Source organism: Myxocyprinus asiaticus, chromosome 38 (genome assembly GCF_019703515.2).
Source record: "Myxocyprinus asiaticus isolate MX2 ecotype Aquarium Trade chromosome 38, UBuf_Myxa_2, whole genome shotgun sequence".
NCBI classification, from domain to species: Eukaryota; Metazoa; Chordata; class Actinopteri; order Cypriniformes; family Catostomidae; genus Myxocyprinus; species Myxocyprinus asiaticus.
In genome coordinates this window covers 2,462,812-2,489,792 of record NC_059381.1, presented here as the reverse complement: position 1 = coordinate 2,489,792, position 26,981 = coordinate 2,462,812, and the positions used below count along the sequence as shown (strand labels likewise).

At 39.9% G+C, this 26,981-nt stretch overlaps 1 protein-coding gene and 1 pseudogene across 2 annotated transcripts in view; both read left to right on the top strand.

The window, feature by feature from the left end:
- Positions 1 to 26,981, top strand: part of LOC127429255 (gastrula zinc finger protein xLCGF3.1-like) — a 61,983-nt gene that overhangs the window by 15,485 nt on the left and 19,517 nt on the right. The window contains exon 1 of one of the 2 annotated variants that reach the window (XM_051678188.1): positions 8,427 to 8,641. The exons of the other annotated variant lie outside the window; for it this stretch is intronic. Within the exon in view, the coding sequence (XP_051534148.1) occupies positions 8,557 to 8,641 (85 nt within the window). The 5' untranslated portion in view covers positions 8,427 to 8,556. Of the gene's footprint in view, positions 1 to 8,426; positions 8,642 to 26,981 lie in introns of those variants that run through there. 2 annotated transcript variants of the gene reach the window in all.
- On the top strand, positions 1,511 to 21,165 carry LOC127429284 (oocyte zinc finger protein XlCOF6-like; annotated as a pseudogene).

Below are 26,981 nucleotides of genomic sequence, written 5' to 3'. Positions count from 1 at the left end.
AAATCTGTGCTTCAAAATCTTATGTGTTGTTTAATGACCAATGTTAGTATACTGTATAGCCTACAATTAAATATATACTGTATAGTGACATTATAGTGCTTTTTATACAATGTGCTACAATCATCACACATCTTACACAGTCGTGGTATTATAAATGTAAATGTTTAATCGCTGCTCTCCTCTTTCATTACTGGTTGACTTTGTGATTTTGGCTTTGGTATGTAAACAGCAGTATCATTTTATTAAGCTTTATAAATAGAAACAAAAGTTTTGCTGACTTTTGTCGCATCCCACAGCGCAGCACACAGAAGGTATGTGGAGTTTGGTCCTATACTGTACTGTAAATGGCAGTGAGGTAATTTAATGATGTCACATGAAACAGGTAAATAGAACTGACCTCTTGGATCAATTCAAAGGTGGTTTATTTCATTATAATCATTCGGAATGATTTCATTCCGATTCAAACAAAAAAGTGTCCATGTAAACGGAGCTGTGGAAAGAGCTTCAGATACAAAAAGAGTCTCGATAGTCATCTGCACATCCATTCTGGAGAAAGGTCATTTAACTGTGTTCAGTGCAGTAAAATATTTGTCTTGGCAGCAGGCCTAAAACAACACCTGAAAACTCAAATGGAAACCTGAAACCTCACTTGAACACCTGAAACCTCACTTGTGTTCTATCTGTGGAAAAAGTCTTACAAATCATTCCAGTTTAAAAGTGCACCAGAAAATACACGCCGGTGTGAGAGATCATGTATGCTCTGAGGGTAATGAGCTATACTGGCATTAAATAATTCCCTCTTATATGAAATGCATTTCATACATATCTAGTATTTATCATTAATTTATCATTATTAATTGTACTGTATTGTTCAATGTACTGTACTTTATGAGATCGGGACAAACACACTAGAAATCCTTCTGTAGCTACTGCTTGTGTGTGTGTGTGTGTGTGTGTGTGTGTGTGTGTGTGTGTGTGTGTGTGTGTGTGTGTGTGTGTGCGAGTGTGTGTGTGTGTGTGTGTGTGTGTGTGTGTGTGTGTGTACATGTTTATACTACATTGTGGGGACCAAATGTCCCAAGGATATTAAAACCTAGGTGAGAGATCACCTACATTGTGGGGACCAGCCAGCGGTCCCTACGAGGGAAATGGCTTATTAAACATACTAAACGATGTTTTTTTGAAAATGTAAAAATGCAAAAAGGTTTCTATGAGGGTTTGATTTAGGGGTAGGGTTAGGGGTAGCGTTAGGGGATAGAAATTATCTTTAGATCAGTATAAAATCCAAAAAATGCATGGAAGTCTATGGAGAGTCCCCACAATGATATAAAAACCTAGTATGTGTGTGTGTCTGTGTGTGTGAGAGAGAGTGAGTGTGTGTGAGTCTGTGTGTGTGTGTGTGTGTGTGTGTGTGTTTTGTTTCGATGAAAGACCATAAAGAGTGAAAGAACTCTTGGTTCCACAACAGTCCATTAGAAGGCGACATACACACAGTCTGAGAACCGCTACACAATAATAGAAGAAGACGCATAACATCGATTATTGTAAATGTTGGGGAATATTTCCATCTTTAAATGAAGAAGTGTTTGAAGGAATTATTCCAGGTTTAACATCTGAAGTCTGCATGATATAATACTGTAATTATGGAGTTTATTAAAGAGGAGAGTGAGAACATGAGTGATCCAGAACACTGCAGAATTAAAAACGAAGATACTGAAGAACAAACAGGTTTGTGTCTGTTCTTAATTCTTCATTAATGACTGCTGAAGAACATGAAGGTAATAGACAAAAGGGATTTAAACAGGTTTGTGACAGAAAAATAAGTAATCTGACTTTAAAAAATGTCATTAAAGGAATATTGCGGGGTTAATACAATTTAAGCTCAATCGACATAATTTGTGCTATAATATTGAGTACCACAAACATTAATTTTGACTTGCCCCTCCTTTTCTTTAAAAAAAGTAAAAATTGAGGTTACAGTGAGACACTTCCAATGGAAGTGAATGGGGCCAATCCGTAAACGTTAAAATACTCACTATTTCAAAAGTATAGACAAAAGATATAAACAATATGTGTGTTAACATGATTTTGGTGTCATAAAATCGCTCGCTTTTCAGTGTAAAGTTATGGCCAATTTTACAACTTCGTTGCTCTGATGATGTAATGTAAACAAACCCTAAAACCCTAAAATGACTGTAAAAACAATGATTCAATGATGAGCTCAAATAATACACAAGTTTTAACAGATGAATTAATGTAAGTGCTTTTATAAATGATAAGCTTCACATTTCTGCCTTTAAACCCTCCAAAAATTGGCCCCATTCATGTCCATTGTAAGTGTCTCACTATAATTTCGATTTTTGCTTAAAAAAATATCAATAAAAATGAATATATATATCATTTATATATATATTGTTTAGCTGCCTCTGTAGGTAAGACACAGAAGCAGCTAAACGATATATTTATATCCAAAGTAAAACAAAAAGCTTTGGCGATTATACAGGATCTTACACATCCTCTACACAGTCACTTTCAGTTATTAACCTCAGGTAGGCATTTTAGGCAACCGTGGGCTATCAAGAATGTGTATCAGATGTAATTTGTGCCAAATGCAGTCAGATTATTAAACGCATAGCTGTATATGTGTGTAAATATGTGGGTAGGTATTTGAATATGCCTGCAGAGGGCATACTTTTAATGGATCATATTTATGTTTTGTTTTTTTCTATGCTGTTTTATGTGATGTGCTGGTGTTTTTATTGTGTATGGTGAAGCCGAAGACAAATTTCCACATTGTCGATAATAAAGTCATTGAATTGGGGGCCTGGGTAGCTCAGCGAGTAAAGACGCTGACTACCACACCTGGAGTCACGAGTTCAAATCCAGGGTGTGCTGAGTGACTCCAGCCAGGTCTCCTAAGCAACCAAATTGGCCCGGTTGCTAGGGAGGGTAGAGTCACATGGGGTAACCTCCTCGTGGTCACAATTAGGGGTTCTTGTTCTCAGTGGGGAGTGTGGTAAGTTGTGCGTGGATCACGGAGAGTAGCATGAGCCTCCACATGCTGTGAGTCTCCACGGTGTCATGCATGACGAGTCACGTGATAAGATGCACAGATTGACGGTCTCAGAAGCGGACGCAACTGAGACTTGTCCTCCGCCACCCGGATTGAGGTGAGTAACCGTGCCACCATGAGGACCTACTAAGTAGGGGGAATTGGGCATTCCAAATTGGGGAGAAAAGGGGATATAAAAAAAAAAGAAGAATGGGTCGAAATTAATTTTTGTGGTAATCAGCATTATGCCACAAATGCTGTCGATTGAGCTTAACTTATATTGAACATGAATTATTCCTTTAACAGCAGCATATCATGGTGACAGAATTAACCTTTATCAAATATAACAAATAAAGTGAAAAGTTTGGGTTTTACCTTTATTTCATTTCACATTTGTTTGTGAATTTAATTTTGACATTTTAATGTTATTTACAGGCCTGTTGGAACTAAATGAAGTGGAGGAGAAAAAACAGAACTATCAGAATCAAGATCATTTCACAACTGGAGAAACATCTTTTAGTTGCTTACAGACTGAAAAGCTATTTGTCACATGCCCCCAGTATGGAGATACTTTCAAACTATATATAGATCTTAAAAAACACCAAAGAGTCCACACAGGAATTAATCTTCACACATGCACTGAGTGTGGAAAGAGCTTCGGAAATCAGAAAATCCTTAAGGATCACATAAGAATTCACACTGGAGAAAAGCCTTTCACATGTCCTCAGTGTGGAAAGAGCTTCAGATATCAGAAAGACCTTAAAATTCACATAAGAAGTCACACTGGAGAAAAGCCTTTCATATGTCCTCAGTGTGAAAAAAGTTTTTCACGTAGAGAAGCACTTCAGAATCACATACGATACCACACTGGAGAGAAACCTTTCACATGTCCTCAGTGTGGAAAAGGTTTCGTAAATAAAGGAGATCTTAAGAGACACATAAGAAGTCACACTGGAGAGAAGCCTTTCATGTGCCATCAGTGTGGAAACAGGTTCACATGTAAAGCAAACCTTTCAAACCACATGAGGATTCACACTGGAGAGAAGCCTTTTAAATGTCCTCAGTGTGGAAAGAGCTTCATGTCTAAAGGAGACCTTCAGGATCACATAAGAATCCACACTGGAGAGATGCCTTTCACGTGCCATCAGTGTGGAAAGAGCTTCAGATACAAAAACTGTCTCAATAGTCATTTGCGCCTCCATTCTGGAGAAAGGTCATTTAACTGTGATCAGTGCAGTAAAACATTTCTTGTGGGATCATACTTAAAAAGACACCTGAAAACGCATGCAGTTGAGAAGCCTTACTTGTGTTCTATCTGTGGAAAAAGTCTTACAAATCGTTACAGTTTAAAAGCGCACCAGAAAATACACACCGGTGTGAGAGATCATGTATGTTCTGAGTGTGGGAAATCCTTCACTACAGCTGAAGGCTTGAAAAGGCACCAAATAATTCATTCTGGAGAAAAACCTCACAAGTGCTCATACTGTGGAAAGAACTTTAGTCAGTCAGGAAGCCTGAAAATACACGAGCGAGTTCATACTGGAGAGAAACCATATCACTGCACTTCATGTGGGAAAACGTTCAACCAATCAAGTCATCTACAGGTTCATTTGAAAAAGCGTTGCCCAAAATCACAAGTTCATCTTCAGGTCCAACAAGTAAAGTGTTAGAAATGCAGTTCAACCAAAACATGGACTTTCTCCCAAAAGAGTCATTTAATCCAAGAGGAGCGTTGAATGCATTCGAAAAACGTTTGCTGTGAAATGACACAATTTTGGGGGTGATGCTTTGTAGATCATGTAGTAGAACAGTGGTTTCCATTAAACATCCTTTTGTGTACCACCTCTCTTAACACAGACAAAATTCACACAATGTATTTTGAAAATATGTATATTCAACTATTAGCTTTGTAAAACTCTCTTATACACTGCCTAGCCAAAAGAAAGTCACCGTTTGGATTTAAATAATGGTTATGATCTGGGGTTGCTTCAGTTGGTCAGGTCTAGACTCAGCAACGTTATCCGTAAAGTGTTCTCCAGAACATCCCAAAGACTTTCAATGGGGTTAAGGGCAGGACTCTGTGATGGCCAATTCATTTGTGAAAATGATTCCTCATGCTCCTTGAATCACTGTTTCACAATTTGAGCCTGATGAAACTTGGCATTGTCTCCTGGAATATGCCTGTGCCGTCAGGGAAGAAAAAATCAATTGATGGGATAACCTGGTCATTCAGTACATTCAGGTAATCAACTGACTTCATTTTATTGCCGCATAACGTTGCTGAGCCTAGACCTGACCAACTGAAGCAACGCCAGATCATAACCATTATTTAAATCCAAACGGCGACTTTCTTATTGGCCAGGCAGTGTATTAAACATGTTATATTTGCATAAAATCAATCATATAGATATTGAATAAATGGCTTACCGAGTTATGAGATGAGTGTGCCAGTCTGCCAGACAAGACAAATGATTTGTTTGAGTACCCCCATCGTCACCTCGCATACCCCCAGTCGTAAGCGTATCCCAGTTTGGGAAACACTGATGTAGAAGATTTCAAGTGTGGTTGTTCTAATGCTTCTTAGGAATGTTGTAGATGTATTTATAAGTTTATGTAACAGAACATCTCTAAATATGGGCATTAAATAATTTCCTCTCAGATGAAATGCATTTAATATGTTCATGTTTATTATCAAGTATTAATTTATTATTAATTGTACTGTAGTGTACAATGGATTGTACTGTATCAAATTGGGCCAAACACACTAGAAAACCCTTCTGTAACTACTGCTAGTCTCAAAAATACCTTAAAATACATTTACTTACCTGACAGCATGATAATTCCACTCCATTTACACCTGGGCGAGTGTGTACAGCCCATCAGATGACCATCGGATCAGTAACTGTCACTTTCAGTGGTGCCGTTCGCATAATTCTGTTAAACACTAATGTAGGGCTGGACTAACCGCTTGTTCACATACACTTTGTTATATACACAAACATTTAAAAGGAACAAAAGAGCGCATATCTGTTGAGATTTGCCAGCGACCGCAGGAGCTAAAATCTGGCTATTGATGTTATAACATACTTTGAATATATCTTTAACAAAACACTAACTCTAGGTATGTTTTTTTGTGACATACCATTTAAAGCTTTAATAAAGTAATATGACCGAATTTGCTTGTAGATACACTGCTGCTGCTAACGGAAAGTGCACAAGCCCTCTTCTATTGCTATAGTTACCTCACTGCGTGCGAAAATACTACAGACTACAAAAGCTTAGTCCGAAACCGCCCCCATCCACTAAATAGTGCACTATTTCGGGTGTTGGCCATTTTGTAGTGGGGTCCGAATCCATTCCCTTCATCTCGTTCCCTACATTTGTTCACTCATTCTTACCCATAATGCAATCTGATTTCGAGTGTACATATGATGTACACTCTCCAACCCCTATTTCCCATAATCCAAAGTGGAGATGGTGGCAGAGTGCAAAAGAAAATTGCAAACGGCGGACACAAACACCGTAGGCAGTAACTTTTACAAATGTAAGTAACTATTAATAAGAAATACATCTGTATCAAGATATAATGAAGTAAAATTATACATATTGATGGATTAATTTATGATTGGCCACTAACTCCAGTTGAATGCAATGTTTGACTCGTAACTAGCAAGGGTAATTTTTAAAGTCGGGATTTCATGCAGCAAATTATAATTTGTTGGATTTTTCACATATATTATTTTTCACATGTAACTACTGTATTCGCATACACCTTAGAAAAAAATTTACTGAAGATTTTCTATTGTGTTAGGGACGGATGAAGACGTAACGCACCTCATAATGAGCTGGATGGCCAAATGAGCATCTCTTCTCTGGGCACAGGAACACAGCCCTGCTTGGATGGGAGCGAGTTACTTTATTTACTTTTCCTCAGGAATTAGTAGAGTTCAGTTTCAGTTGATATGTCTAATTAGTAATATTTAAATCATTACGTTATATGCACTATAGAACTGTACTGAAAGAGATGGGTTTGCTTTGTGTGGTAACCCCTGCCAAAGCTGCCAAAAAGTGGGAAAATGAAGAAAACCTACAAGGTAAGTTAATCTTAATAGTATTAACTGTTAGTATTAACAGTTCTGCTTGTAAATTTACATCTTTTGCAGTATCTGCAAGGTGTTTTTTTAATGATGCATACAAGTGGGGGGCTGGGTAGCTCAGTGAGTATTGACGCTGACTACCACCCCTGGAGTCAATCCGCGCATCTTATCATGTGTCTCGTTGTGCACGACACCGCGGAGACTCACAGCATGTGGAGGCTCATGCTACACTCCGCCATCCACGGACAACTTACCACGTGCCCCATTGGCAGCGAGAACCCCTAATCGTGACCACGAGGAAGTTACCCCATGTGACTCTACCCTGCCTAGCAACCAGGCCAGTTTGGTCGCTTAGGAGACCTGGCTGGAGTCACTCATCACGCCCTGGATTCGAACAATTTAAAGTTTTTATTTAGAATAAAATTTTTTATTTGAATCATGTTTGCTATTTTTTTCCACAAGATCATTTATACCAGCAAACACCCTACATCCTTTTTCATAGTTTAACTATATAATAACTATATGTTAGATTAGTAAATAGTCATTTATAGAAACAGATTTTTATAAATAATCATGATGCTGTAGGGCTAGGAAATCTACTTGAATGGGGAAAGATCAAAATCTCAAAAATGGTTGATCAAGATTATGATCAAAGAACATATTTCAAATCAGCAATTCAATTTGATAATACTAGAATAATAAATTGCGATTCTTTACCTCATATTACGCTAAAAAAAATGCAATTTTTCTCGTCTTGTATAGCTAGTGCGCATGCGCGTTAGCGAGTTGATTGACAGGTGATGTCTGTATCTAAAAGGTGATTGGCTCTTTTAAAATGTAAGGCGGGACTTCCTTCCTACATCAGTTGACCGTTGAGTGCTCTTTGAGCTTCTTAGTTGAGAGTTCCTGTTTCTCCCATTCATTTAAATAGAAGTGGCCCGTTTCTGCTAAATAATCTCTATTAATACCGATAAATGTTTGTATAATAGTTAACGCGTTTAAATGTTTAATTTGTAAAACAATGTTTTTCATAATATTTTTTTTAAATAATAATGATTTCTAAAAATCCCTTTAATCACAATTGTTTCAGTCATAAAAAGATAAGAAATTAAGTAAGTGTGGGGTCCCATGTAAACACAAAATGTTGTAATTTTGGGCCAAAAGAGTAAAAGAAAGAACCCTTTAACGATCAGAGACCATAAAGAGTGAAAGAACTCTTGGTTCCACAACAGTCCATTAGAAGGCGACATACACACAGTCTGAGAACCGCTACACAATAATAGAAGAAGACGCATAACATCGATTATTGTAAATGTTGGGGAATATTTCCATCTTTAAATGAAGAAGTGTTTGAAGGAATTATTCCAGGTTTAACATCTGAAGTCTGCATGATATAATACTGTAATTATGGAGTTTATTAAAGAGGAGAGTGAGAACATGAGTGATCCAGAACACTGCAGAATTAAAAACGAAGATACTGAAGAACAAACAGGTTTGTGTCTGTTCTTAATTCTTCATTAATGACTGCTGAAGAACATGAAGGTAATAGACAAAAGGGATTTAAACAGGTATGGTGGCTATTGATTTAAAATAACAGCTGTTCAATAGTGTAGTTTAATGATACTGTATGTGACAGAATTTTAAGTAATTTGACCTTTAAATAAGTAATTAACTGCAATTGCCTTACAGGTTTTAGCATATCATAACAACAGAATTCACTTTTAGTACATCAAATATAGGGCTGTCACAATTACTAGATTTAATTAGATTACTCTATTTAAAACAAATTCCTTGATTACAAAATTGCCAAATCGAAAATAAGGTAAAAGTGTTGCAGTCCACGGACGAGGGTCCGTACACATAATGACGAAATAAGTGTCAGCTGTGAAAGAGCACTTCACTTTAGATTTGAAAAACAATGCAGTTGTCTGTCATCTGAAAAACCATAACAGCACTTGAAAAGATGACATCCAATTTTCACAGACCCGCTGGACACAGCATGGTAAACGGTGGCGGTAATAGCTTGTATGGCGCCCTGGGCAAACCCCCCTTCAACAAAATTTGTTGGGGGGGGGGGGGTTGCTGAAGGGGAGTCCATGCCACCGCCGGCAATAGCTCTGTGCCCGCCCCCGTCAAGATGTCACCCTGGGCGGTTGCCCATGTCGCCCATACCTAAATCCGCCATTGACAGTAAGTTCACTAGATTGCATGCATTTTGCAGTGATGCGCATCCAGATGCGCAAGAGAATTTGAGCCCTACCCTTTGAATGTAAATACGATCTTCCTCCTCATATAGGCTACATTACATTTTGTGATTATTAAGTTTGTAATAATTAGCAGTGCCACTCTTATGATAAATATTTTATAGTTTTTGTCCATTATCACAGTTAAAACTGAACATAGGAACCCAGAGAATGTCTCTGTTACGTACGTAACCTCGGTTCCCTGAGATGAAGGGAACGAGACATTGCGTAGTAACGCATATGGGAGTGCCTTCTTACACGACCTAGTTGAAACCTCTCTAGAATAACGGCAATATTCCAATATTGGCTATGGTGTTTGAGCCCCACCTATTTTGGCGCGAAACTGTCCGCTATAAAAACAGGTGCACAAACACCATTTTCTCAGGATTTCTGACTGAGAACAAAGAGCGCATCTCTTGTGCCTCAAGAACTCTGAGTCTTGTTGTGCAGCTAGTGTTCGCAATGTCTTGTTTCCTTCGTTTCAGGGAACCGAGGTTACGTATGTAACTGAGATGTTCCCTTACGACTCAGTACACTCGACATTGTGTAGTAATGCATATGGGGAACAGAATCCCATCATGCCACACTACACGACATAACTTCCCAGAGAGGAAACATGGCGCCGCAGTCTTGTGGAACGGTGACCGACATAAGTATGCTACAGTGAGTGATGCTTGTGTTGGCCAGGAGGGGAGCACTCATAACGAATATATGAACTATAGTCATATAGTATGAATGAACTCCTTATGAACCCAGTCGGGAAGGGAGTTTATTTATAATAAAAGTGCTTGTGACTTTATGGTAAATTATAACGGCCTGAAAGCAGGCAGTTGTGTAAATGATGGGGAGCACGTACTTAAAGGGAAGGGCATAAGTATATATATTTGGCCAATGAATAGCAAGTGCTCTAAACAGAGAGGACTTGTGAAGAAAGAGACATAACGTCTAGGTTGTAAAACCTTGCGAATGTGTTTTGAGAGGACCATCCTGCTGCAAAACATATGTCTTGTAAGGACACACCATTCGTCCATGCCCATGCGGAGGCCATGTCTCTAGTTGAGTGTGCTTTAACACCAATTGGGCAAGTCTTACCCTGCGGCTCATAAGCCAGGGCAATCCAGTGAGAGAGCCTTTGCTTGGAGACAAACATTCCTTTTGTGCATCCTCCATAGCATATAAAGAGCTGATACGCATCCTTCAGATCTATCGAAGCAAACCAGTCGTGTGGGCGTACATGCGATAAGATCCGTTTCTGGGTAATAATTTTGAATGGCCGCTTTATGAGTGCATGATTTAAATGTCCCAGATCCAGGATCGGCTGAAGCCCGCCGTCTTTCTTTGGAACAAGAAAATAACGGCTGTAAAACCATTTTTGTGCTTGACAATTTGGCACAATCTCTATTGCGTTTTTCACGATGAGATTGTGTATTTCGGCTTGTAACACTGGTGCATCCTTGGGTGAAACCGTGGAAGACAGAACGCCGTTGAAACGGGGTGGCTGGCTGGCTTGCAAATTGGATCATATAACCATATTTGATCGTTTTTTGCACCCATTCTGAAATACCCGTTAGGGCTCACCACATGTCCGCATAATGGGACAGACGGCAATTTGGTTTGCTCACTGTATGATATGATGCAACACTCACTATAGGAAAGTGGTTGCGCATAATGTGTGTGCTTTGAAGAGGAAAAAGGCTCTTTTTTGAGAATGTGTGAGCATCTCGTGCATTTTCTGTATTCTTTTTTGCACTTATTGCATTTTTTTTATTGCATTTATTTGAGTGCAAGACACAGGAATAACATTTTGAACAATATTGTGAACAGCAATATTCCTTTCCCGGCAAACAGTAGTGGGGAGATGGGGAACAGTGTTTTGTGTCTCCAATCTAGCCTTTTTTGGAGCAGACCCGAAGCGAATTGCGGGCTCTGCTTTCCACTTCAAAGGGTTGTGCCTGTTTTGCTGCGCATGCTGATATGCAGGTGCCAGTGAGGCAGTAGGTATGTGGCTTTTAGTCGGCCGCTGGCTCAAAACAGAGCGAGGGCGAACCGGCTGTGATACACTCCATTTGGGCATAAAGTGTCTTATAGCCTGTGACTGCTGCTGAGTCGCGACGTAACGCTCAGCAAACTTATTCACACAGCTGGCAAAGAGGCCAGCTGGAGACTCTGGAGCATCCAAAAGAGTGGCTTTTTCCATATCACTAATTTCTGTGAGAGTCAGCCATATATGTTGATCCAGAACTGCCAGGTTGCCCATGGACTTGCCGATGGCTTGCGCAGTGACTTTCGTGGTATGCAGCGCTAATTCTGTAGCAGTGCGGAGCTCTTTGAATGTCTCTGGATCAAAGCCGTGCTCGTCCATTTGCCTGAGGAGCTTGGCTTGAAATACCTGGAGCACCACCATTGCGTGGAGTGCTGATCCAACTTGTCCTGCTGCTGAGTAAGCTTTTCCCACCAGTGCGGACGTTTGTTGAGACAGTTTGGAAGGATGTATGCAATTACCCCCTCCTCCACAGGGGGTAATTGGGCATAACCATTTTCTTCCCCTTGATCCAGATTAAAGAGGATGGCATCACTGCGCAAACACGCAGAGAAGGGCACGTGCCAGGACTTAGTTCATAATGAACTTCGGGGAATAATGGGGCAGATTTGCGGGATGCTGCCGTTTGACGGCGTCTGGACTGCAGGAACCATTCATCGAGGCGAGACTGTTCAGGTTCCTCTGGGGGAGACCACTCAAGGTGAAGCTTCGACCACCCTTTTAAGGACACAGAGCATCTCCCTGTCAGTGGCATGTGCATGTTCCTCTCCTTCACTGGGGGGAAGGGCGGCAGCATCATCCACTGACCAATTGCCTGATGCAGCGAGAGACATGACATCGTCGTTTTCATCCCCAACATCAGAACCGCTGAACGAGACGAGGCCGACCGCTCTTTCAGAAGTTCGGAGCTCGTTTCGCACATAGTGTATCAGAAAACATGCGCTTCGGAGAGATTGAGGGGCTCGCGGGGCGTGTGCCGCCACGAGGACCACCTCAAAGTCATCCTGCTCAACTTCGCGGCCCCGCCTGCTCAACTTCGCGTGTGAGGCTGATTTGTCCCTCAGAACGAGGTTGATTCGTGAGCAAAGCTTCTTGAGACTCATGTCCTCACAGTGAGGACAGTCTGTCTCCATGAGAGCTGACTCTGCATGGGCGCAGCCCAGACAGTAAACGCAACTCTCATGCTGATCTGACGGCGGGATGTGCCTCTCGCACAAGGAACAGTTATGGAACGACATCTTTAAAAAGACGCGAACATGTAAGTGACTCTTTTAGATATATAAATTAATATATATATATATATTAATATTTATATCACACAATATACAATACACAATGTACAATTGCTTTGTAAGGATACACAAACCCTGCCGAAGCGCTAAGGGGAATCAGGATGCTGAGGCCTGTTCACCAGCGAAGTGTCAAGCGGTGAGACGGTGTGATGTTCGCCGGAGCACTGCAGGGGAGCAGAAAGTCTTCCCACAAAGATTCCACCCTCTGACTCGTGTATATCAACGGTGAAGGTAGAAGGCTCCTAGACAAGAGATGATCGCTGTCTTGAAGGAAGAAATTCTGAGGAAATGGTGTTTGTGCACCTGTTTTTATAGCGGACAGTTTCGTGCCAAAACAGGCGGTAACACCAATGCCAATATTAGAATATTGGTTTTATTGTAGAGAGGTTACAACTAGGTCTTGTAAGAAGGCACTCCCATATGCGTTAGTACGCAATGTCGAGTGTACTGGGTCATAAGGGAACTTTATTTACTGAACAGGGCATCTCTGTATGCTGTCAGTCAAAGCTCAGTGTAAGCTTGCCGTTTTTAACAGACGCAATATGAAATGGGTTAGTAATGGCTAGTCTTCCCATGTGAAATTATTAACAGTGTTTACTCAAGAAGGAACTGTATGTCCAGATGATTAAGGGCATTTTACACGGTGCGTGGCAAGTGAAAAGCTTTTGCAGTATGTAGCACAAGCGCAACAATCCCCACAACTGCTGCTGCTCAACGTAAGAGAGTGAAAACATTTATCTCCCAATGACGCAATTACTGTTAATATTGTATTCCGTGTTGCATGTAAGTGATTGTTAAAAGACAAAAAACAAAACAAATAAAATAAAACCAAAATTTGTCTTCATAAAATACAGTGGCAAACAAAGTATGTGAACCCTTTGGAATTAGCTGGTTTTCTGCATAAATTGCTCATTAAATGTGATCTCATCTTTATCAAAGTCACAAGTATAGACAAACACAATGTGCTTAAGCCAACAACACACAATTATAATTTTTTATGTCTTTATTGAACACATCCCATTAAACATTCACAGTGCTGTGGAAAAAGTAAATGAACCCTTGGATTTAATAACTGGTCGATCCACCTTTGGTAGAAATAACCTCAACCAAGCGTTTCCGGTAGCTGCGGATTACACCTGCACAACGTTCAGAAGGAATTTTGGACCATTCTTCCTTACAGAACTTCTTCAGCTCAGCCATATTCTTAGGATGTCTGGTGTGAACGGCTCTCTTGTGGTCATTCCACAGCATCTCTATTGGGTTAAGGTCTGGGCTCTGACTGGGACACTCCAAAAGGTGGATTTTCTCTTTTGTGAAGCCATTCTGTAGTGGATTTACATTGATGTTTAGGATCATTGTCGTGCTGCATCACTCAATTTCTACTGAGCTTCAGCTGGCGCACAGCCACCTTGACATTATCCTGTAGGATATCTTGTTAAAATTGGGAATTCATTTTTCCCTCGATGATTGCAAACGGTTCAGACCCCGATGCAGCAAAGCAGCCCCAAATCATGGTCCACCGTATTTCACTGTTGGGATGATGTTTTCATGTTGGTATGCAGTGCCCTTTTTACGCCATATGTAGCGCTGCGTGTTCTTCCCAAACAATTCAACCTTAGTTTCAGTCCACAAAACATTTTCCCAGTAGCATTGTGGAGTATCAAGGTGGTATTTGGCTAACTTCAGGCAGCTGAAATGTTTTTGTTGGAAAGCAGCGGCTTTCTTGCCTGTTTAATGTTTTCCATATAGAAGACTAATGAACAGAGATGTTAACTAGTTGCAGTGATTCCTTCAAGTCTTTAGCTTTGACTCATGGTTTCTTTTTTACATCACTGAGCATTCTGCTGTGTGCCCTTTGAGACATCTTGGCTGGATGGCTACTTCTAGGGAGAGTAGCCACAGTAGTAAATCATCTAAGTTATCTCTAAATCATCACAATTTGACTAACTGTGGACAGATGAATTTCTAAGCTCTTTGAGATAACTTTGTAACCAAATGTATGCAAAGCAACTATTCTTGATCGTAGGTCTTCTGAGATCTCTTTATTTGCAAGGCATATTTCACGTTAGCAGATGCTTCTTGTGAAAAGTGTTTGAGTGCTTTTTATAAATCAAAGTAGCTCTAACCCACACCCCAATCTCGTTTCATTAATTGGATGCCAGGTTTGCCAACTCCTGACTCTAATTAGCTTTTGTTGACGTCATTAGCCTAGGGGTTCACATACTTTTCCCAACCTACACTGTTTGAATGTTGTATTCAAAAGCCGCGTTTCCACTATTGGTCTAAATTATGGCGTGCTAGTGTGTGCTAGGACCAGTTGCATTTCCACTGTCACTTCCAGGCCTACATCATGCTTACTCTGGGCTTTCTTGGGGCCAATGGCCTTCGGCCCACCATTTACCCTTGGGCCAAACAAGGCCAGCTGGGGATTGAAGCGGGGTCAGTGTCAAAGGTGGAGTTTCGCCGAACTTGCCATGTTGTGTATCCGGTAAACAAAGGTATAGGTTTGGAAAAAATTGCGGGCACAGTACAAATCCATTAAAACGCGCAATGGACAAAGTGGTGCCCAAAGAAAGAACTCTCCATGGTTCGAGATCAAGGTCCGAGGCTATTGGCCCCTGCTGGCCAGTTGATAGCCCTGGCTTGCACTGGCCTGATAGTGGAAAAGCGGCTAATATGTACAAGAACAATACAATAATTTGTTGAGTTAATAACTAGTGTTACTAGTTAAAACAGATCATGTTTGTTCATTATTGTAACTTAGATGAAGATCAAACCAGATTTTAAGACACATTTATACATAAATGCAGGTTATTCCAAAGAGTTCACATACTTTTTCTTGCCACTGTAGTTTAACCATGAATATAACTTATCCTCAATAAACTAAACTGGTGGGCAGACATTGTTTCTGAAAAGAAAAAAATATTTTATTTCCTATATTTGAGTTCTAAACTGAAATGCGTAGACCGCGTTGAACTAGTTAAAGAAAAGGTAGATCTTGCATTTAAAAAAGTTGGGTGCACCTGAAGTAGCCAATGTCTGTCAGCTTAATTTATATTATTTTAATATTACAGTGCATCCGGAAAGTATTCACAGCGCTTCACTTTTTCCACATTTTGTTATGTTACAGCCTAATTCCAAAATTGATTAAATTCATTATATTCTACCATCAATACCCCATAATGACAACTTGAAAGAAGTTTGTTTGAAATCTTATTTACATAAGTATTCACAGCCTTTGCCATGACACTCAAAATTGAGCTCAGGTGCATCCTGTTTCCACTGATCATCCTTGAGATGTTTCTACAACTTGATTGGAGTCCACCTGTGGCAAATTCAGTTGATTGGACATGATTTGGAAAGGCACACACCTGTCTATATAAGGTCCCACAGATAACAGTGCATGTCAGAGCACAAACCAAGCCATGAAGTCCAAGGAATTGCCTGTAGACCTCCGAGACAGGATTGTATCAAGGCACAGATCTGGGGAAGGGTACAGAAAAATTTCTGCAGCATTGAAGGTCCCAATGAGCACAGTGGCCTCCATCATCCATAAATGGAAGAAGTTTGGAACCACCAGGACTCTTCCTAGAGCTGGCCGCCTGGCCAAACTGAGCGATCGGGGGAGAAGGGCCTTAGTCAGGGAGGTGACCAAGAACCCGATGGTCACTCTGACAGAGCTCCAGCATTTCTCTGTGGAGAGAGGAGAACCTTCCAGAAGAACAACCATCTCTGCAGCACTCCACCAATCAGGCCTGTATGGTAGAGTGGCCAGACGGAAGCCACTCCTCAGTAAAAGGCACATGACAGCCCACCTGGAGTTTGCCAAAAGGCACCTGAAGGACTCTCAGACCATGAGAAACAAAGATTGAACTCTTTGGCCTGAATGGCAAGCGTCATGTCTGGAGGAAACCAGGCACCGCTCATCACCTGGCCAATACCATCCCTACAGTGAAGCATGGTGGTGGCAGCATCATGCTGTGGGGATGTTTTTCAGCGGCAGGACCTGGGAGACTAGTCGGGATAGAGGGAAAGATGAATGCAGCAATGTACAGAGACATCCTTGATAAAAACCTGCTCCAGAGCATTCTGGGCCTCAGACTGGGGTGAAGGTTCATCTTCCAACAGGACAATGACCCTAAGCACACAGCCAAGATAACAAAGGAGTGGCTACGGGACAACACTGTGAATGTCCTTGAGTTGCCTAGCCAGAGACCAGACTTGAACCCGATTGAACATCTCTGGAGAGATCTGAAAATGGCTGTGCACTGACGCTCCCCATCCAACCTGATGGAGCTTGAGAGGTCCTGCAAAGAAGAATGGGAGAAACTGCCCACAAATAGGTGTGCCAAGCTTGTAGCATCATACTCAAAAAGACTTGAGGCTGTAATTGGTGCCAAAGGTGCTTCAACAAAGTATTGAGCAAAGGCTGTGAATACTTATGTACATGTGATTTTGTTTCGTTTTTTATTTTTAATAAATTTGCAAAGATTTCAAACAAACTTCTTTCACGTTGTCATTATGGGGTATTGTTTGTAGAATTTTGAGGAAAATAATGAATTTAATCCATTTTGGAATAAGGCTGTAACATAACAAAATGTGGAAAATGTGAAGCGCTGTGAATACTTTCCGGATGCACTGTATATATCTGCTTTGCATGTCTGTTGGCTTTAGATATAGTTTGCACAACCGTTCTGTAGCGGTTATTCAGTCGTAGAATACATTAAAAATTTAGGCTAATGAACACATTCTAGCCAAACCTGACTTCACCTCAACTACTTTATGCAATCTGAATTAATAAAATAAATTTTCTGATTATTTGATTAATCGTCAGAATTAGATTACTTTATTACAAAAATAATTGATAGTGCCAGCCCTACACATCAAGTATAACAAATAAAAAAAGTAAAAAGTTGTGGTTCACATATGTTTCGTTTCACATTTGTTAAATTGTATTACATTTTATTAAATTTTGACATTTTAATGTTATTTGCAGGCCTGTTGGAACTAAATGAAATGGAGGAGAAAAAACATCAGTATCAGAAACCACATCATTTCACAACTGGAGAAAAATCTTTTAATTGCTTACAGACTGAAAAACTATCTGTCACATGCCCCCAGTATGGAGATACTTTCAAACGAAATGTAGATCTTAAAAAACACCAAAAAATCCACACATGCACTGAGTGTGGAAAGAGCTTCAGATATCAGAAAAACCTTAAGGATCACATAAGAAGTCACACTGGAGAAAAGCCTTTTACATGTCCTCAGTGTGGAAAGAGTTTCAAAAATAAAGGAATTCTTACTAAACACATGAGAACTCACACTGGAGAAAAGCCTTTTACATGTCCTCAGTGTGGAAAAAGTTTCGCCCGTAAAGAACAACTGCAGATTCACATAAGATTCCACACTGGAGAAAAGCCTTTCACCTGCCCTCAGTGTGGAAAAAGTTTCAAAGAAAAAGGAGCTCTTAATAAACACATTAGAATTCACACTGGAGAGAAGCCGTTTACATGCACTGAGTGTGGAAAATGTTTCAAACAAAAAGAAATTCTTACTAAACACATACGAATTCACACTGGAGAAAAGCCTTTTTCATGTCCTCAATGTGGAAACAGTTTCACACGTAAAGAACAACTTCAGATTCACATAAGATTCCACACTGGAGAGAAGCCTTTCACATGCTCTCAGTGTGGAAAAAGTTTCAAACAAAAAGGAGCTCTTACTAAACACATTAGAATTCATACTGGAGAAAAGCCTTTCACATGCACTGAGTGTGGAAAGAGCTTCAGATATCAATCAAACCTTAAGGATCACATAAGAATTCACACTGGAGAAAAGCCTTTTACATGTCCTCAGTGTGGAAAAAGTTTCCCCCGTAATGAACATCTTCAGATTCACATAAGATTACACACTGGAGAGATGCCTTTCAAATGCACTCAGTGTGGAAAGAGCTTTAAATGTAATGCAATCCTTAAAAACCACATGAGAATTCATACAGGGAAAAAGCCTTTTACTTGTCTTCAGTGTGGAAAGAGCTTCAACTATAAAGCAAATCTTCAAGATCACATAAGAATCCACACTGGAGAGATGCCTTTCACATGCCATCAGTGTGGAAAGAGCTTCAGATACAAAAGAAGTCTCAATGATCATCAGCGCCTCCATTCTGGAGAAAAGTAATTTAACTGTGATCAGTGCAGTAAAACATTTCTTTTGGGATCATACTTAAAAAGACACCTGAAAACTCATGCAAATGAGAAGCCTCACTTGTGTTCTACAGTACTTGTTGAAAAAGGCTTTCAAGTCTGTACCATTTAAAAGAGCACCAGAAAATACATACCGATGTGAGAGCTCATGTATGCTTTGTGTGTGGGAAATCCTTCATGAGAACTGACAACTTGAAAAAGCACCAAATAATTCATACTGGAGAAAACCCTACAAGTGCTCACATCGTGGAAAGAACTTCAATCGATCAGGAACCCTGAAAACACGCAAATGAGTGCATACTGGAGAGAAGCCAAATCACTGCACTTCATGTGGAAAATCTATCAGCCAATCAAGTAATCTACAAGTTTATTTGAAAAAGCGTTGCCCAAAATTACAAGTTCATGTTTTTATCCAACAAGTAAAGTGTTAGAAATACAGATAAACCAAAAACCCCTGTCTCTTCAGCCTATTGATGAGTTGAATACATTCATTAGCAATTGTTATAATCAAAATGTAATCAAAGCATTTTTAATGTTGTGCATTTATTCAGGGTATTTTATAATGAATAATGTTACAGGTCATTTGTATATTTGACCTCTGAGGGGTGACTGAGGGTCTAACTCATGCGAGATGGATCCACCGTGGATCGGACTTGTTGGTCCAGCACATCCCACAGATGCTCAATCGGATTGAGACCTGGGGAATTTGGAAGCAATTACAACACCTTGAACACTTCATCATGTCCCTAAAACCATTCCCAAACAATGTGTGCAGTGTGGCAGGGTGCATTATCTTGCTGAAAGAGGCCACTGCCATCAGGGAATACCATTGCCATGAAGGGGTGTTCCAGGTCTGCAACAATGTTTAGGTAGGTGGCACGTGTCAAAGTGACATCTACATGAATGGCTGGACCCAGGGTTTCCAAGCAGAACATTACCCAGAGCATCACACTCCCTCCACCAGCTTGTCGTCTTCCCACAGTGCATCCTGGTGCCATCACTTTCCCAGGTAATGGTGCACATGTACACAGCCGTCCACATGATGTAAAAGAAAAGAGGACTCGTTGGACCAGGCAACCTTCTTCCACTGCTCCAAGATCCAGTTCTGACACTCACGTGCCCATTGTAGGTATTTTCAACAGTGAACAGGAGTCATCATGGGCACTCTGACCAGTCTGTGGCTACGTAGCCCCATACGCAGCAGGGTGCGATGCATTGCATTGTATTGTGACACATTCCTCCCATAGCCATCATTAAAATTTTCTGTGACTTGTGACACAGTAGACCTTCTGTCAGTTCGGACCAGACGGAATAGCCTTCGTTATCCTTGCACATCGATGAGCCTTGGGCGCCCAACACCCTGTCACCAGTTTGTGGTTTGTCCCTCCTCAGACCACTGTTGGTAGGTACTCACCACTGCTGACCAGGAGCACCCCACAAGCCTTGCCATTTCAGAGATGCTCTGACCAAGACGTTTGGCCATAACAATTTGGGCCTTGGCAAAGTCGCTCAGGCCTTTACTCCTGCCCATTTCTCCTGCATTCAACATGTTGACTACGAGAACTGATTGTTCGCTTACCATCTAATCTACCCAGACCATGACATGTGGCCTTGTTAGGAGATAATCAATGTTATTCGCTTCACCTGTGAGTGGTCAATGTTTTGGCTCATCAGTGTACATTTTCTGCCTAACTTTGACCTGTTGCGTTTGGACATATGCTTCTCTCGTCATGTTTGTTCCAGCTAGATAAGGCCTGTGTTCCAGTGAGGCCTGACTGAACCTTGAGGGAAAGATAGCCTATGTTTTGTTCTGTCTAATGATGTCATTGTAGGGATTGTTTGGAGTTTTTGAGAGTCATATGACTAAATCAGAGAGACTCAACACCATTGTATCTAAAAGAAGACTCACCTCTGACCTGTTTCTGCTGACCCGTTCCTAACTTGACTTAGTGTTTTAAAAATATAATCTTTGAATGATTGCATTCACGTAGAAGAATAGAAAACCATGCTTGGATGTTTCTAGAAATTATCTGTACTGTTCACCTATCAGAACTCTGTACTTGTAAGAGATTAAGTGTTAATTCATTTGCATATGTCTGTAATTACTGTTGTTTTGGTGATCTGAGTTAGTTCGAGGTTAAATCCTCATCTCATTTTGTGTTTCTGTCTTCTGCCATTGGAAATGTGGAGAACTTTTTCTTCAGTAAATACTCTCTCAACTGATTGAAAATCGACTTTGACTCCTGGTCTTCATTGTTCATACTGGTCTCTCTGATAGTACAACTGTATTACCTTACACTCCCAACAGAGTAATTTAATCAAAGAGGGTAATGAGCTAACTTACCTGTAGTGTTAATTATATTTGAACATTTCTTGCTGTGAAATGTTAGAATTTTGGGGGTGATGCTTTGTAGATCATGTAGAAGATTCCAAGGGTGGTCGTACTGATGGTTCTTAGGAATTTTGTAGATGTGTATTTAAGTTATTTAAAGTCGCAACCAGCATACTTCAACCAGTGGGGTGTAAGAATAATTAGAATTAAAATGCATCATGTAGTAACACATAATCTCTGAATAATAGCATAGAAAAATTTCCTCTCAGATAAAATGCATTTCATGTATTCATGTTTAATATCTATTATTTATCATTAATTTACAACCCTAATTCCCAAAAAATTTGTGACATTCTGGAAAATACTAATAAAAACAAAAGTGATGTGTATATTTAAAAAGAAAGAAAAACAGATTCACAAGGTAAAACATCAAATAATGTGTTGTTGTAGCACTTTCAATATAGCACAGAGTGAAATAGAATTTACAAATGACTCATTTTTTTTTTATTAGTGTTTTCCATACTTTCCCAACATTTTGGGAATTAGGATTGTATTATTATTAATTGTACTGTATTGTACAATGGATTGTACTGTATTAAATTGGGCCAAACACACTTTAAAACACTTCTGTACTACTGTAAGTCTCAAAAATAACTAAAAATACATTTACTTACCTGACTGCATGATAATTCCACTCCATTAACACCTGGGTGAATGTGTACAGCCCATCAGATGACCGTTGGATCAGTAACTGTCACTTTCCATGGTGCCGTTCACACATTCTGTTAAACACCAATGTAGGGCTGGACTAACCGCTTGTTCATGTAAAATTCATACATATACTGGCAGCCAAAAGTTTGGAATAATGTACAGATTTTGCTCTTATGGAAAGAAATTGGTACTTTTATTCACCAAAGTGGCATTCAAATGATTGCAATGTATAGTCAGGACATTAATAACATGAAAAATTAAATTACTTCAAAGAGTTCTTATCAAAAAATCCTCCACGTGCAGCAATGACAGCTTTACAGATCCTTGGCATTCTAGCTGTCAGTTTGTCCAGATTCCTGTAGCACTTGCCATAGATGTGTCTGTCTTGTCGGGCACTTCTCACGCACCTTACAGTCTAGCTGATCCCACAAAAGATCAATGGGGTTAAGATCCATAACACTCTTTTCAAATGATCTGTTGTCCAATGTCTGTGTTTCTGTGCCCACTCTAACCTTTTCTTTTTGTTTTTCTGTTTCAAAAGTGTCTTTTTCTTTGCAATTCTTCCCATAAGGCCTGCACCCCTGAGTCTTCTCTTTACTGTTGTACATGAAACTGGTGTTGAGCGGGTAGAATTCAATGAAGCTGTCAGCTGAGGACATGTGAGGCGTCTATTTCTCAAATTAGAGACTCTGATGTACTTATCCTCTTGTTTAGTTGTACATCTGGCCTTCCACATCTCTTTCTGTCCTTGTTAGAGCCAGTTATCCTTTGTCTTTGAAGACTGTAGTGTACACCTTTGTGGGAAATCTTCAGTTTTTTGGCAATTTCAAGCATTGTATAGCCTTCATTCCTCAAAACAATGATTGACTGAAAAGTTTCTAGAGAAAGCTGTTTCTTTTTTGCCCTTTTTTGACCTAATATTGACCTTAAGACATGCCAGACTATTGCATACTGTGGCAACTCAAAAACATTATTCCAAACTTTTGGCCGCCAGTGGGTCTAGAAAATAATATACATTGTTATATATATATATATATATATATATATATATATATATATACACACTACCAGTCAAAAGTTTTGAAACACTTACTCATTCTTTATTATAATTTTATTTTCACATTTTAGAATAATAGTAAAGTCATCAAAACTATGGAATAACATAAATGGAACAATGGGAATTATGTTGTGACTAAACAAAATCCAAAATAAATCAAAACTGTGTTATATTTTAGCATCTTCAAAGTAGTCACCCTTTGCCTAGAATTTGCAGACATGTACTCTTGACATTTTCTCAACCAACTTCTTGAGGTATCACCCTGGGATGCTTTTTAAACAGTATTGAAGGAGTTCCCACCTATGTTGGGCACTTATTGGCTGCTTTTCCTTTATTATTTGGTCCAAGTCATCAATTTCAAAAACTTTTTTTTATTATTTTTTTATTTAATTTTAGTTTTATAATGAAATAAATTAATATGTTGGCACAATTATATTTTTGTCTACAAAACTAATTTGAAACATTTATGCATATGCCTTCAGATCAAAAGGTTTTTAAGATCATGAGAAACATTTCAGTCAAGTGTTTCAAAACTTTTGACTGGTAGTGTATATACCATAGTCTTTGTCAGGTCGAAGCAGTCTGGTCATTCTCTGTTGACCTCTCTCATCAACAAGGTATTTCCGTCCACAGAACTGTAGCTCACTGGATGTTTTTTGTTTTTGGCACCATTCTGAGTAAATTCTAGAGACTGTTGTGCGTGAAAATCCAAGGAGATCAACAGTTACAGAAATACTTAAACCAGCCCATCTAGCACCAACAATCATCCATGCATTTATCTAATCAGCCAATCGTGTGGCAGCAGTGCATAAAATCATGCAGATACGGGTCAGGAGCTTCAGTTAATGTTCACATCAACCATCAGAATTGGGAACAAATTTGAACTCAGTGATTTGGACCATGGTATGATTGTTGGTGCCAGATTGGCTGGTTTGAATTTACTCAGAATGGAACCAAAAACAAAAAACATCCAGTGAGCGGCAGTTCTGTGGATGGAAACACCTTGTTGATGAGAGAGGTCAACAGAGAATGGCCAGACTGGTTTGAACTGACAGTCTAAGGTAACTCAGATAACCGCTCTTCTTGTGGTGAGAAGAATATTTATCTCAGAATGCTATTCTGAGATACAGGTTGGCACTGTTTTGGCGTCACGAAGGGGACCTACACAACATTAGGCAAGTGGTTTTAATATTGTGGCTGATCAGTGCATATATATATATATATATATATATATATATATATATATATATATATATATATATATATATATATATATACAGTATATACAGCTCTGGAAAAAACTTTAGAGACCACAGCAAAATTATCAGTTTCTCTGGATTTACTATTTATAGGTATGTGTCTGAGTAAAATAAACATTTTTGTTTTATTCTATAAAGTACTGATAACATTTCTTCCAAATTCCAAATAAAAATGTTGTCATTTAGAGCATTTATTTGAAGAAAATGACAACTGGTCAGAATAACAAAAAAGATGCAGTGATTTCAGACCTTGAATAATGCAAACAAGACAAGTTCATATTCATTTTTAAAAAACACAATACTAATGTTTTAACTTAGGAAGTGTTCAGAAATCAATATTTGGTGGAATAACCCGGATTTTCAATCACAGCTTTCATGCGTCTTGGCATGCTCTCTAACAGTCTTTCACATTGCAGTTGGGTGACTTTATGCCACTCTTGGTGCAAACATTCAAGCAGCTCGGCTTTATTTGATGGCTGACCATTCATCTTCATCTTGATCACATTCCAGAGTTTTTCAATGGGGTTCAGGTCTGGAGATTGGCCTGGCCATGACAGGGTCTTGATCCAGTGGTCTCCATCCACACCTTGATTGACCTGGCAGTGTGGCAAGGAGCATTGTCCTACTGGAAAAACCAATCCTCAGAGTTGGGGAACATTGTCAGAGTAGAAGGAAGCAAGATTTCTTCCAGGGTAACCTTGTACGTGGCTTGATTCATGCATCTTCACAAAGACGAATCTGCCCTGATTCCAGACTTGCTGAAGCACCCCCAGATCATCACCAATCCTCCACCAAATTTCACAGTGGGTGTGAGACACTGTGGCTTGAAGGCCTCTCCAGGTCTCCATCTAACCATTAGATGACCAGGTGGAGGATCGGTGATGATCTGGGGGTGATTCAGCAAGGCTGGAATCGGGCAGATTTGTCTTTGTGAAGGACACAGGATAACAGGGAGATGGAGGAGGCTGGACCAACAGCAGCACAACAACATGCCTCAGAGAGACAAAGAGCTCAGGAGACATGGTGGTGCACATGTAGGCAATGCCAACAGAGGTACAGAATATCTGCTACAATGAATGGAACGTTGCCATGCCATCGCTGGAAAGACAGCGTGACCTCAGCCCTCTCGTGAACGCGCATACTGCTGCTTACTGGAAACAAGATTTATAGTTATAAAGTACTTAAATATTGATCTTTTTCGCACCAAAAGTGACCGTATTGCTTTACAAGACATTCATTTAACTACTGGAGTCATATGGATGACATTAATGCTGATTGTCTGTGCTTTTTGGAGTATCAAAAATCGTTTTACCATCCACTTCCATTATTAGGACCTACTGAGCTGAGATATTTGTTTCTATTTTTCTTCAGATGGGTTCTGCTGAAGAAAGGAAGTCATATACATCTGGGATGGCATGAGGGTGAGTAAATGATGAGAGAATTTTCATTTCTGGGTGAACTATCCCTTTAATGACGAAAGACCATAAAGAGTAAAACAACTCTTGATTCCACAACAGGTGAAGTGAGGAAGAGGCCCAGCTCGAACAGGCAAGTCATGAGGACAAAGAGAGGCAGGACAGAGACACGGTTAGGGTTTGACGTGTGCAAACGGGAATTCATTTGTTTGACATGCATGTTTTGGAATTCAGTATGTCTACAGTGATTCTGCAGAGGACGGCCAGGTCCGAAATCAGCGTTGAAGGAGTTAGGAGTGTGAGGTCAGAGAAAACATAAAATTTGAGATGACAAGATCTCTAGGAAATAGAACTGGGAATGGATCAGAGACTAAAAGAGGAGTGGAAGACACAGGTGAAGATGAGGACGAAATGGAGGTAGGATGGACACAGGTAGAAGGAAGGACAGGAAAATATGCAACAAAAAAGAGAAAAAAGGGAAAGAGGAAGGATTGGAACATAGTTCCATAGATAGTGAGGGAGAGGAAGTTGAAAGGGATAAGAATAGGAAGGAATACCGGGTAATACTGAAATTTAAAGGAAGAGATGGTATAGCAGGAATGAATCCAATGGCGCTGACTCATGAATTAAGCAAACTAGTAGGTGAAATTCAATTTGCTAAAATACTACAGGATGGCACATTGATGATAACGTGCAATAACGAAGAGCAGAAAAATAAAGCAATAAAACTAAAAATGGTGGGCAAACAAATGGTAATGAACTATAAGATAGCTGGTCAAAATTCATGGGTGTATGGAGTGATATCTGGGGTCCAATTGAGAGACACAATGGAGGAACTAAAAAAGAATCTTGAAGGAGGGAAAATCATGGAAGCAAGTCAATTGCAAATGAACAGAGAAGGGAGCAGGGTCGATAGTTTGTCAGTGTGACTAAAGTTGGAAGGTAAAGATTTGCCAGATCGTGTAAAGCTAGGTTTCATTAGTTACCCAGTAAAGATGTATGTGGCTCCCCTCTGAGATATTATAATTGCCAAAGATATGGGCATATTGCGACAGTATGTAAAGCAAAGACAAGGTGTGGGGGGCCTGGGTAGCTCAGTGGTAAAGACACTGGCTACCACCCCTGGAGTTCGTTAGTTCAAATCCCAGGGTGTGCTGAGTGACTCCAGCCAGGTCTCCTAAGCAACCAAATTGGCCTGGTTGCTAGGGAGGGTAGAGTCACATGGGGTAACCTCCTCGTGGTCCCTATAATGTGGTTCGTTCTCGGTGGGGCACGT